Here is a 14,514-nt window from a genome sequence, read left to right as displayed (position 1 = left end):
ATTATTATTATTATTATTTCACAATTTAGCCAACTTCGTGGAATATATATATATATATATTTAAAAATTCCAACCGATTAAAGAACAACTATATTTAGCCAATTCGTAGTGCACAATTGATTTGAAAGCCATCTAAAAAATTATTATATATATAAAAAATATAAATATAAAATTTAAACAATCAAACCCAAACTTTTCTGATTCGCATCATGTGGCTCCATTCATTTTGGATGCAACCAAGCTAACCATCCGACACGTGTCCCCATCAGAACCGTCTATCTCTTTAATTGAATCAGCTGCAATTCCCAATACCAGAAACAAATAAACAAGCAATTAATTATTGCCACGTTTCATTTATTTTCTTTGAGATACACGTGGCAGTTTTTATTTTCAGGTTGTACATTCAGTGTACAAACATCTGCACAGCTAATCATCCAGCACCACCTGTGATCTCCCCTTCGATAAATTCACCGTTTTGTTCCCTGTGTTCTTAGTTTTGCGAATTATCCAAAAACGAAGGGGGCCAAAAAGGAAAAAGGAAAAATGATGAGAATTGGGGGAAAGAGGTTGCTAGGGTTAGGGTTTGGGCGAGGAACGCCGTCGCCGGCGATGACGGTGGCCCGGCGGGAGTACCATGAGAGGGTGGTGGATCACTACAACAACCCTCGGAACGTGGGATCGTTCGATAAGAATGATCCATCGGTGGGAACGGGGCTGGTCGGTGCTCCGGCTTGTGGGGATGTGATGAAGCTCCAGATCAAGGTCGATGATGAATCGGGAAAGATCGTTGATGCTTGCTTCAAGACCTTCGGTTGCGGCTCCGCGATTGCGTCCTCTTCTGTTGGTTTGTTCTTTCTCCTTTGTTTGGTTTTTTTGTTTTGTTTTTGGATTGGTTGCTGCCTTTTGATTGTGGAATTGGATTGATTTCTTGTGTTTTCCTTTCTATTGACCTTTTTTGGATTTGATTTCTAGTGGTTTGAGAGATTTTTGGTAGCATGGTGGTATTGCGTGCTATATATATATATATATATATATATATATATATATATATATTTCTGGTTGTCTTTTTTTGTATTATTTTTTTGTATTATTTTCTGGAATTTTTCTTCTTGTTTTCCTTGCGAGAAGGTCTATTTTTTGTACCTCATGTGCGTGTTTTTTTTTAATTGATTTTTTGGGGATTTAATCTGAATGTTTTTGCAGCTACTGAATGGGTGAAGGGGAAGCAGATGGAAGAAGTACTGACCATCAAGAACACGTAAGCTACATATTTCTTGCATGCCCTAAAATTAATTTTTTTTAGCACATTGTGAATCTATTAACCACATTTTGAGTGGAAATCTGGTTGATGTTGAGGGCAATAATAAGGAAGAGATCTTTAGTATCGAAACGGAGGATGAGTTAATAGCCTCCATATTATTTTTTAGGCATTATCTTAATTTACTGCCCTGGATGCTAGCTTAAGATTTGTCTGTAGATTTTAAATGCATTCATTTATTGGATTTTATGATTACAATATTGTGAATACTTCTCCAAAGCATAGAATAGAGTTCTGGCTTGAAATTTGTTATACGTCAAAGGTTATCTTGTATTATGATGTGAACTATATTGTGCAGACTTGAAATTTAATTTTGACAAATACAGGTATTTGTGTTTATAGGCACCAGTGATTTTTCTTATATTTCACATATGAAGTTGGCATATTAATTGGAATTTATAACCACTAAATTAGTGGAGAAATTTGCTGATTAAGCTCTTTATTTGGTGCATTTTAGAGAAACTTTAGTTTTGGAATCTGGTTCTCTTTGATATATATGTTCTATGGTGTCACAATCTACTAATTTATGCCAGTGTCAGCTATGTTATTGATGTGATATATATTTACTTTGTGATTATTTTTTTATCTGGATCTTAGCTCAATAAGTGGATATATCATCATTGATTGTTCAGCCTTGTGGTACAGGCAATGGCACTGCCAAATTTCTTTACAGTACCTTTAACATCCTAGTTGCCATTCTTGTGTTTCACATAATTTAGGCAAGTTTTAATAGCATGATGCTAGGGAGAAGGATGTGGTGGTGAGAAATGATGAAAGCTCGATTTTGTTGTAGGTGTGTAGGATAAGCTGACTAAGGTGTAGTTCATGTTAAACCAGGGGTTGTGGAATCTTTTCACCCAAGAGTGTAATCATGAATTGATATCAACATCTTGCAATCAATGTTTAAGCATACCTTCTTGTAATCTATATACATGTTTGTTGCCACATTATGAGTGAGAGGTTGATTTGAAGTTTTCTTTGTAATTGAACATTTGTTATTGGCTTATGATTTGTATTATTTTTTATTATTAATGTTAGAAAGTGAAGTTCTGATATTTCCTTTGATATGAAGATCCATGTTTCCCTCGTTTAGTTTTTGATCTGTCCTTGATTAAGAAGAGTTGAATTCAAAAAGCAGCCAATTGCATGAAATCATCTAGGAAATGTGGCAATTATTGTATTAGTATCTAAATAAGCTAAATAGATTTGAATATAGAAAGTTAATAAGAGTCCAACCTGAATAATTTCACCATTGTGATCAGAAGGACCATCGGTGAACACAAGCTTTGGATACTCGTAAGTTAAATTTTTATGGCATCTATGGTAGTGAACTCTAGCTTTAAAATATAATTGTTGATTTTGGCAAAGCCTCATTAATGTCATGCATAAATTCATAATTCCTAAAGTGTTGAAGAGAAAATAAAAAGGAGCTTACAGTGATTAATATTTAGCTAGTTAATACAAACCTTAAGTTGGAATTCAATGAAGATATTGCCTTTTTCTTCTTATAGCATCTGTTCTTTTTAAATGGATTAAGTGTTATGGGGCATTGTCATTTTTGAGAAGGCCACTTATCTTTTTCTTCATGGACAATTTAGGCAAAACTTTCTTGTATAATATCATACACAAAGACTAATTTAAGGAAGAAGTCTCTATGAACTTGCTTTTTGGAACCTTATTTGTGCAAACTCTCCAAATTTCTCACCATGTGAGTTTTTTATTTTAAGGTAGATAGATACATTGCTACTCATTTTTCCTTTTTTCATTCATTGCTTCTTTAAACTTTTTGAAGGTGAAAAAATTGAATCCTTTAATTCAACAGGTTGGAGGATGAAATATTAGGTACTACTTTTAGGATCACATTTTCATTTTCCTTCATATCTGTGTTGAAATCATGGATATTCTCTTAATTACCTGGACCTATTTATTGGCCATTATGTCACAATTACATACCTTTAAAGGCAATTAGTTTGCTTTTGGCTGTATATCATGTACATCAAGAATGATTAACAAAATAAAAAAACTTTGATAACTTGCCTTTTGAAACCTTATTTGTACCAAATTCACAGCACATAAGCTGTTTTTTTTCTTCAAGGTAGTAGTTTTAGCTCTATTCCTTTGCCCTTTCCCCTTTTATTGTGATATTTCTTTAACCTTGTTAGGCACAAAGTGTGAATCCTTAAATTTAATATGTTTAGGGGTACAATACTAGGTATTGCATACTTTTGGTTATCACATATACTCGTTATAGACATATTTATTGGCCATGAAAATTTTAGGACGAAGTGATTGTTTATATTCATTTCACTTATCAGCACACTTATGAGGTGTTGACTATTCATATGTGTTTTACTCCAAAGTTTGGATCAGTTGGTAATTTGTTTTCTATGCTTAGCTAAAGTCTGCATGTGATGAACCTTATTGCATATGGGATTGTATCACATAATGCTACTGGCTTAATTTCTGACACTGCTTATGATATTCATTCATATTAATTGATGTGGTGTATACTGGCATGTGTGCTTTGATCCAACATCTGCACCATGTGTAAAGAGAAAATAGTGAATTACCCTTTGGTCATTTATGCAATTCCTAAAGTGAATATGATGGTTTACATGATATAAATCTTATCATAATCCGTGCACATATTTTAGTTGACGTTTTTCCTTTTGCAGCTATAAATAAGTACCTATATATATATATATATATGCCTCTAATTGTGAACACAAGCATTGCATCTTGTTACCTGAAATATCCTAATATTCTGATCATGTTAAAGCAGTTTATATTTCTGATCAAGCCTGTTGTATCTCAAAATTTTGCATTGGCATAGATGCCTGCCTGAAAATACTTAATTAACAAAAGCTCTAATTTGCATTCACTTCTCTTGGTATTACAGAGAAATTGCAAAGCATCTGTCTCTGCCCCCGGTGAAACTCCATTGCAGCATGCTTGCCGAGGATGCAATCAAAGCAGCTGTTAAGGACTATGAAGCGAAGAAAGCTAAAATGACAGGTAAAGAAGAAGCTGTGGGTTCGGAAAAAGCAGCAGAAGCTTGAAGTAGTGTTTCCGGTTCTTTGGTTAAATCCTTTCTCTTGTAGTTCACCCATGTTTGAGTTCTAAAAAGGATGTATATTAGTTGTAATAATCTGGTGTCCAGGCTTTTGTGGGTTCTATCCTTGTACATTCCTATTGAAGTAGTACTTTAATACGCCTATGAACTGTCTGAAAACTTGTTTGATTTCTTTCCCTGGAGTTCCAGATTTCATTGAGCAGGATTATGATTTTATTTGTGGTGAAGTTTTTAATTATTGTTTTTTATTTATACATTGGTGTATTTTATTTCTTTGGTCTAAACAGGGTTCTATGCAGTGTCAAACTTTTTTTTTTTCCTTTTTTTGGTTTTTTGAACTTCGGGAATCTTAACTATATTTTTATTATATCATTTGGAAACAAAATCAAGGTACTATATATATATATGAGCCAAATTTATTTAATGTCAAACTATGTTCAAAATGCCATCTATTGTGTTTATTAAAGCGAATTTTTCAGGTCATCTCATTAATCATTAAGAAATGAGAAGTGATCAATCTAAAGTGATATTAAATATTTTCTATCAAAGAGCTCATAGTTTAGGGATATTGGTCTCATAAAATATTTTCTATCAGTGGCATTAGTTCCTTTGGCGTTGATATAGTTCTCATATAATAAATATCTCATTGTAAAACATAAGTGTAAGAAATTTAAAATATTTCAAGTTTAAGTATCGGTGGACATAAGAGGTATATAACGCTTGTCGCTTTCATCGATTGAGAAAAAAAAAAAAAAACTTCCTTACAATTGGCGCTAAGTTGACCATGGAACTAATATAGAGACTTCACCAAAGTTTCACAAGCAGAGAATCAAATAAATAATTGAGAAAAAGACACTAGAAATGAGAATGGGCCATGGGGAGTCTGATATTTGTGGTGGGAATCACATATAATACAATGACCAGAGACTCCTCATTCTTGTTTCCTCTACTACTTTCACTCTCACTCTCACTCTCACTCTCACTCTCTTAAGGCACAAATAAGCTCCCAAGTGTCCTTCATAGTGACTAGAGATTCCTCATTCTTGTTGCCTCTACCAGTATCATTCTCAAGACACAGAGAGCCTCAATAGTCTCCTTTCATCTCACTCACAATTTTCTCCCCCTTGTTTGTTTGTGACACCATTCATTTCATGAGGTCTTTTTCTTCTTCAATTCATTAAAAAAATTTATATTATGACCAAATCTGAGAATTATGCTTCGGTAACCATATGACTTCTTTGATAAATTTTAGAAAATTTAAATTTTTTTAATTTATTTTTAAAATTTGAAAATAAAATAATTTTAAAATTGTTATAAATTTTATAATTTTTTTTTTAAAATCCATGTGCCATGATTGTTATAACAAAAAATAAAAATAAAAATAAAATTCTTGGTTTGATAATATGGCCGTAATGCGCTACACATATTTTAGTGGGCACATTAATGGAATATCTGAATATGTTCATCTCAGTATTAAATAATTATAAAAAAAAATATAAAATACATGAGCATATTATAGTGTGGCTGTCATATAAACAATACAAATAATAATAATAATAATAATAATAAAAATTTGTATCCATGACAGAGCTAGTAATGCTCATTTTTAAAATGCAAAGATCAAAGTCCACTATGCATTGCAGTAAATAAAAAATAATGCCCTTAAATCTTGTTTTAAAGTTCCTATTATTTTTGATGGAGAGTTCAATGAAGAGTCTTTTTCTTATATTTCTCCAAGTGTATACCTAGACCAATTAAAAGCCACATTTTCTTTGTGAAAGTTTGTTGGTAGTGATAGATGATGCTCTTACATTCTTTTTTTTTTTTCTACATTTTGTTTTTTGTGCTTACTTCTCTTTGCAACTTGCTTGTCTTGTTGACTATCCTATCAGTGATCAGCGTTGTGATCAGATCTTTTTCATGGTTGTATTTGATTTGAGGGATTTGAAGCTAAATATGTTAAACTTGAGATCTTATATTTTGATGTTAAATTTGGATTCAGGTGTGCTCCTCCTATCAATGATATCTCAAAAGGACTTAACTAGTGCTAAATCTCATTTAAGAGGACAACAAATATGTAAATATGTATCATGCAAACTTCCTGGTATTGATGTCAGTCTTTGGTATCATTAGATGGGATTGTGACAACGTAGCGGGAAGTTATTTTTTTTAATTAAATAAATGTGGATAAATTATGAACATTTAACCATCATGTTAGAGGAGAGTCAAACACTCACCTTTGCACCGGGGTGAGAAATGAACTATCACTCTTCTATTGTATATGGGTTGTAACGGTATTAGATGGGCACAAGGAGGCTTCTTACCATCCTCACCCTCCGCCATGAATGAGGATGGGGAATCCTCATCCTCGATTCCCCAACGAGAATGATTAGTATCTTTATCTTTGTCCCCATGGGGATTTAGGTCTTCACTGTTAGAAATATATCATGAAATACCAATGAGGATATTTGTATTAGAACATTTTATTTGTATTACACATTCTTATTATTAATAATAGATATTTATTTTGATATTCATATAAATCTTGTAATGACATTTTAATTAGTTTTGAACAATATAATCTTTGTGTATTAAATTGAACTTTTTACTCCTTATGAGATCAGGAGAAGGGCACCAGAAGGGATTAATACTTAATGTATAAATAGTTCACAATTAGAATCTTTAATTGAATGTTAAAAATTTGTAAAAATTTGTATGGTATATGCTTTTGAGAAAGAGTGTCATTTGAACATTATGGGATAGTAGGAACATATGTCATGTATACATTTGGTATATTCGAATATGACTTGTAACAGTTCAATCAAGTGGGTTTTGCCTTTTGACAGTCAATGATTGGGATTATTGATTATAATCATATGAGTGAACATCAGACTTGAAATATCATGATCATGATGTGCTTGTGATATCTAGTCTATTACTAGAGTAATTATTGGGCTCAATTTATCCTTTGGTAGGGACAATTTTAAAGTACAGTTATATCAGATAAGTAGCTGTTGTGAGTAATTACCAAGAAAGAATTTTTTTTTTAAAAAAATTAGTTAGTATCCTATGCGATCATGAGTAGGTGAGATTATAAGACTTGTCCAAGGCAGTGAAACTAATCATATGAGACATGAATGATAGTTTAGTAATCTTTCCCACTAGGTTATTTTGATGATTTTCATGGCTTTCACTCGGTTGGGATACAGGATCATATGGTTTATGCACATATGGTAATTATAATCAGAATGGTTTATAACTCATTCGTGTTCTATTGGGCTACGACATGGGGCCACGGGGTTGGGTAGGTATCACCCATATCTTCTGGTATCCTCCCATTGGCAATCAGGATGAATCTAGAGAATCATGCTTATATAAATTAGAATTAGTCTCATTTTAAGTATAGGGGTAAAATTATCAATGTATAATTTTACTATATAGGATAAAGTGAAGTTGCAAATTGGTCTAGGGTGTTGTTTTAAATTTAAATTTTGATTAAAGTATGATGGAGTCAAATAATTAATCAAAATTATAAGGGTTTGAAGATAAAAGTTGTTTTAGTTGCTTTAGGATAATGTTTATAATGTTTTATGAAGTTTATATAAATATGGCTTTTCTTTAGCCCTTAATAAACAATTCTATTTTGCTGTGAGACTAATTCCGGGATCTTTCTCTCTCTTACAACACCATGATCTAGAGAAGTGGGACCTTCATTTGACACTAGAAAATCTAGAACGATTTGAGAAACAAATTTGGCACATTAGAGGTAACTTTTCCATACTTATATTTAATTAAAGTAAATAAATCAGGTCTTCATCAAATCATCTAGTTGATGTCTCGAATTTTTTTTTTTGCTTCCACATGCATTTGTTTTTATTTGTATAATTTGAGATATTATTTAACACTCGACATGCTAATATACTCATAAACTAGGGTTGTTTTTAAAAAAATATTTAATACTAAGATAAATGTATTTGGCAGTATACTCATGAAATAGTGGTCATAAAAGTAAACATAAGCTATAATATACAAACTTATCAAAAATACTTCATCAACTTATCGATATTAAGCAAAATATAGAATTTTTAATTTATACAAGTAGGACAAAATACCTATTTGTAATTATGTAAAATATAATCAGCTAATATGTAATTTATTGGATTGGGGATCCCCGTGATGCTGGAAATGCTCTCCTTGCTCTAGCCCCATCCCTGCTCTTGCCGAAGGAAGAATTGGGGAATCCCTGTCCTTATTGGGTCAGTCCCTGCAGGGATCAAGGATTCCAGCCCTGGTTCCATCTTTATAATTATAGGGTGGTGGTTGTTTTTCTTTATATATATATATATATATATATATATATGGGAAATTTCTAAGTTGATTAACTAAGAATAGCTTTCAAAGATGATTTTTTTTATTTATTTGATTTATAGCAAAATAGATTAGGTATTTACTATGATGTATGCTTACTTTTTGAAACCAAAAAAGTTCAAAAGAGAGTGAAAGCTTTGTTTATTGAAAAAAAAAAATTGGTTGAGAGATAAACCCTATCTTCCAGTATTGGTTGAGAAAAATAATTTATCCACCTTATACATGTTAAAAAAAAAATTAAAACCATACAGAGAAGAATTGAAAAAAAAAAATAGAAAAAGAAAAATAATATAAACAAGAAATTATAAAAGAAGGTGAGCATTCGATGGGTCCCAACATTGACTTGGCTAATTTGGTATTCTCTTTTCCTAGTTATTGTTTATACTTAAACCAAAAGTTTAATATTTATTATTATTATTATTATTATTATTATTATTATTATTATTATTATTATTATTTAATTTCCATGCATGCCTTATGAGATATTTAAAGGATTAAGAGAAGCAAAATCAAAATTATAAATCCAAAAAAATTATCAACCACAAATATTGACTGAATCGGAATGTGAGGAGGAGATTTCTTTTGTTGAACTTTTCTTCAATTCCGATTTGTTTGACCATTCTAATTGACTTAGAAAACATAATTTCAAAGGTATTTTATCTCCAAACTAATTAAGTTTGAAACGAATCATAACACAAATTGATTTTGTTATTTCAATCGGTTTAAATTAAAAAAAAAAGTCTCAACCCATAACCAACATCATATAAAAATAATTTTTAGTCAAGTTGTTTTATTTTAACATTGAATAATTGAGCATAATTATGCTATTTACTTATTTTTTAAATTTAAATTAAAAATTGTCCAACCCCAAAGGATTCATAGCTTACATTAGTTTTACTATAAAAGGCGTTACTGTGAGAATTTAATAGCCCTGAATTCATGTTATATAAGACGCAATGGTGGTATTATGGGTTTCTAGTCAGAGATATGGGTTTGTGGTCTGAGCTTATTGTTGCCTGGTGAGGACGTACGGGTTGGATGATGAATTTTTGATTTGTAGACAGGTTTCTGACTATACTATGATTGCCACATTTGTCAAAAAAAGTCCATACAAAATTAACCCATAATTATATTAATATTATTTTAAAATATCAACTGTATTAAACATAAGCCCTCAATATCAAAATTATTCAAATGATGTATCTAAACAAAATGTTACCAATATCAAAATCTACTAAACAAAAATCTATAAATTGTTGCATTTTGACATATATATATATATATATATATATATGAGAAAAGGTTCTCTGTGGACGTGCGTAGGCGTCGCAGAGGCTACGATAATACTTAAAAGCAGCGTTGATAGCGCGATGACACATTCGTAAGCATCGCTCATGTTACATGACATTACTTTCTCATCCTATTTGTTTTATAAGCAGCATCGTCTTATAAATCAAGTAATAGTGTCAGTAGTTGGATCGACCATCCGATGAAATCTACAAAAGCAACGTTCACATAGAAGATTGATCCTCTATATGAAACCTCTCCACCGCTTACACAGTTAGAAAACTACATGCAAGAGAAATCAAGATTGGCCAATCCCCAGCGTTGATTCTGTTGATAAGGTCTTCTCCAATAGCCACTCGCACCACCATCAACTAACTGCACCTCTAAAAATAACAAAATAAAAACCAAAAAAAAAAAGAAAAAAGAAAAAACCCAGAATATCCTTCATTTGTACTTCATCTAGTCTTCATTTCCCATGCATGTCAATTTCATTTCATTCCTACATAAAGCATCATCATCTTCCCAACTTTAACCTATAGAAGCAAACCAAAACTAGTAGTGTTAAACGCACTATTGTTGCAGCTCTTGTAACCCCAACTTCTTCTCTACAGTACCAACACTTACTCAACTCCATATCATCATATCATGGCTCCCGGAGCTCCCATTGATACCTTCACCACCAACACAGCAAAGCTCTCGGCGCCAAACTCCGGTTACTCCAAGTGTGCCTATGTCACCTTCCTTGCCGGAAATGGTGATTATTGGAAAGGTGCTGTAGGTTTAGCCAAAGGGCTTAGGAAAGTCAAGAGTGCTCATCCTTTGATTGTCGCCGTATTACCCGACGTGCCAGAGGATCACCGGAACATTCTCCGAGCTCAGGGATGCCTTATCCGAGAGATCATCCCCGTCTACCCACCAGAGAACCACATAAAATTTGCCATGGCTCACTTTGTCATCAACTACTCCAAACTTCGTATTTGGAACGTGAGTGAAGACATTTAAGTTTTCTTGTTTATATGTGCTTTATTTTCTATTTATATATATTCTCAATAATTATGTGTATTAATTAAATTATATGTTGTGGATGTAGTTTGAAGAGTACAGCAGAATGATATACTTGGATGCAGATATACAAGTGTATGAAAACATTGATCATTTGTTTGAGTTGCCAAAAGAGTACTTGTATGCAGTGATGGATTGTTACTGTGAGAAGGTGTGGAGCCATTCATTGCAATACTCCATTGGTTACTGTCAACAATGCCCGGATAGAGTTAAGTGGCCAGTTGAGTTGGGTAACCCTCCCTCTCTGTATTTCAACGCTGGCATGTTTGTCTTTGAGCCGAGCAAACTTGTTTGTGATAAGCTTCTTGAGACTCTTCAACACACTCCTCCCACTCCCTTTGCTGAGCAGGTGAATATATTTTTTAGCTTTCTAATTAATTCTTGTCAATAAATTATATGTTTTTTTTAATATGATCCCTGTTTGTCATAACTCATAACTATTTGGGTGGGCCATATGATCAATTCTTTCACAATTTCTGTTAAACACATATAATATCTTTTTTTCTTCCTCTTCTTCTGCCCTCCGAAAATTAATCTTCAGTAATAAAAGCATCTATAAGTAGATTATGGATACGTGGATATTATCTTAATTATTTTTTTTAATTTGTCAGCTACTCTTCTTTAGATAAATTTATTTTTTAATAAATCTTTTTAATAATTACGTATGATATTCATCTTAATATTCTCCGGTTATGCCCATCATTTTATTTGAGTATGTTATTCTTTATTATTTAATTTCTTAAAGTGTATATCATAGTTAATTTATTAATAATTATTTTATAAAACTTACTTTTCAGATATTCTATGATCACATAAAACTTAAAAAAAAATCTTTTGAGAATAATCTAATCTACCTCAATCCTATTTGTAATATTTTCCACTATTTGTAATAACATTTTAAATATTCCAGTCACTTTAATTTGCTTCACAAAAATATTTCTGTTCTATATCAACCATTATATATTATCTAATAGTTTCTGAACTTAATATCCTTATATATATCAACTACTTTGTAGGATTTCTTGAACATGTTCTTTGAGAAAAGCTACAAGCCAATCCCAGTTGTTTACAACTTGGTCCTGGCCATGCTATGGCGTCATCCTGAAAACGTTGAGCTTGAAAAGGTCAAGGTTGTCCATTATTGTGCTGCTGTAAGTTCCTCCTAATTAATTAGTCCTTCTCATCTATATATATATATATATATATATCACCATTTTTAATAAAAAAAATATTTAGCTTAATCTTATTATTTTTATGTATGTTTTTATAAATATAATTAGGGATCAAAGCCATGGAGGTACACTGGACAAGAAACTAACATGGATAGAGAGGATATCAAGAAACTAGTGGCAAAATGGTGGGAAATTTACAATGATGAGTCCTTGGACTTCATTAAGGCAGAGGACAAGGTTGAGATTGAGGTTGAGGAGGAGGGGTTCTCAAAGACTTCAATCATGGCAGCCATGCAGGAACCAACCATGGCTTACATCCCTACACCTTCTGCAGCTTAATTAGCTAGTGCTTGTATACATAAATTACAAATAGCAAGAGACCAGAATATTATCAAACATTTGAGACAAGGGTATAGATTAATCAAGCAGATATGAATGTATGTCATGCATGTATAACAAAATGAATTTTAGATAATTAAAGCATGCATCATATATATCTTCATGCATGTTAATGTTAGTTATGAAATCACTTATTAATCTTATTCATTGCTCTCTGTGTGTATGTGTGGCTTTTGATTGACTAATCTTATATATACATATATATATATATTGTTATTAATTTCTGCATAAAAAAAATATGTGGACCATGTACAATTAATATAGAGCTTAATTAAGCAGGAGATAATCCAGAGGTCTTGTTCATATATTCAATATACTGTAATTACATAATGTTTGCCAATTGGGAATCACTGTTTTTCTAATTAAGTGATTGGGGTAGTTTTCTTAATCTACTGAAGTATGATAATTGCTTGAGATATGGTTAATTCGATCCACTGGAGTGTTTTTTGAATTGATTGCCAAATGGTACTGTAATAAGATCTTGTAGTAGGTACTGTTTATATGCACACTGGTGTAGTATTTGAGACATGCAGTGAAAATCTCAGGAATTTGAGATTTGGCAGAGCACAGCTAGGCCGTACTTAATTAGCCCGTGCTAATCTGAGGCATTTGAGTTTTGAAATTGAAGTGCAGGGCTTGTTTTTGAGCATGGGCGTTTCTCTCGAGTCCAAAGACATGGCCCAAGCACACGGGAGTACTTTGACTTAGAAATTGGGGATTTAAAGTTTTTTCTCCAAAAGACTTGAAGAAGAGCTCAATTTGAAGAAAGAGTGTGAAAGCAACTTTGGGAAACATTGAGATTGGCTTCGAAACTCTTAAGGATATTGGATATATATATATATATATATATCCTTCAAGCCACTAAATTAAGAAGGGAAGGTATTAGTTTCGGATCTAAGTCTTGTAAGCCTTTTGGCTAATTAATTAATTAAGTTCTCTTTTTGTTTGTGAATTCCTTGATGGTTGAAGCTTTGTATAATCTTGTATTCTTCATCTTTGACATTATAGTGAAATTTCTCGTTGCCTCTACCTGTTAAGGTAGGCTTTAAGCCTAGCCATGCATGTCAAATCTTTGTGTCTTTCTTATTGATTGCTTGATTTTTTTTGTGCCATACTCTTTCTTGTGTGACATTGTGCAACCAAATTGAGTTGATCCGCTGCACCTAACCTTACAATGACTTTCTGAAACATGTCCCTAGAGATTGCATGTAGCTCCTTTGCACATTGTCAATTGCTACATTTGGCCATCAAAATCAAAGCTAATTGTTATTCTTAGGCCTAAATCTTCTTAGATTGATCATGAATGAAGTCATACTGCTGCTTTAGTTTTAGTTTTCTTAGTGATCTTAATTAGTCGTTGTTACATACAACTTATCCTTTAAAAAAAAAACAAAAATATCAAATAAAAGTCTATGGTGAAAATTTTTGGCCACCTAAGATGAATGATAGATATTAGCAATTGTTTTTTAGGTGTCAATTTTTTCTTTTATTGTTGTTTATCATCTATTTGGCTTTATTTTCACCACTAGTGGGTTATGCGGTCGATCTTTTATACTTACTATTGTTCATCTATTTATTTACTACTTGTGATCTACATCCTCTATCATATTTTGCCTTTGTTTATTTGATTTTTTTATATTCAATAAAATTGTGATTTATCATTTTTATATATAAAAAATTCTAGAGAAATCATAATATATATATTGATATATATATATATATGATCACGTCTTATCAAAATAATATAAAAATAATAATTTCATAAATAACTAGTTAATTAAATTAGAATCTTGCTTTATTTTTTTAATATATAAGTTTAATTATATGACTATTAC

The 14,514-nt window shown here is 31.8% G+C and overlaps 2 protein-coding genes across 2 annotated transcripts; both read left to right on the top strand.

Moving 5' to 3' along the window:
- Positions 1 to 487: 487 nt before the first annotated feature.
- LOC120251826 (iron-sulfur cluster assembly protein 1-like) lies at positions 488 to 4,618 on the top strand. The gene is made up of 3 exons (XM_039260477.1): positions 488 to 844; positions 1,204 to 1,258; positions 4,218 to 4,618. Exons 1-3 carry the CDS (start codon positions 544 to 546, stop codon positions 4,375 to 4,377), a joined length of 516 nt encoding a protein of 171 aa, XP_039116411.1. The 5' UTR covers positions 488 to 543; the 3' UTR covers positions 4,378 to 4,618.
- Positions 4,619 to 10,556: 5,938 nt separating this feature from the next.
- LOC120251126 (galactinol synthase 1-like) lies at positions 10,557 to 12,822 on the top strand. Its single transcript, XM_039259666.1, has 4 exons — positions 10,557 to 11,030; positions 11,137 to 11,457; positions 12,125 to 12,259; positions 12,389 to 12,822. The coding sequence occupies exons 1-4, from the start codon at positions 10,692 to 10,694 to the stop codon at positions 12,617 to 12,619; spliced, it is 1,026 nt and encodes a 341-aa protein (XP_039115600.1). The 5' UTR covers positions 10,557 to 10,691; the 3' UTR covers positions 12,620 to 12,822.
- Positions 12,823 to 14,514: the final 1,692 nt, after the last annotated feature.

Source organism: Dioscorea cayenensis, chromosome 20 (assembly GCF_009730915.1).
Source record: "Dioscorea cayenensis subsp. rotundata cultivar TDr96_F1 chromosome 20, TDr96_F1_v2_PseudoChromosome.rev07_lg8_w22 25.fasta, whole genome shotgun sequence".
NCBI lineage: Eukaryota > Viridiplantae > Streptophyta > Magnoliopsida > Dioscoreales > Dioscoreaceae > Dioscorea > Dioscorea cayenensis.
This window is presented reverse-complemented; position numbering and strand designations above follow the sequence as displayed.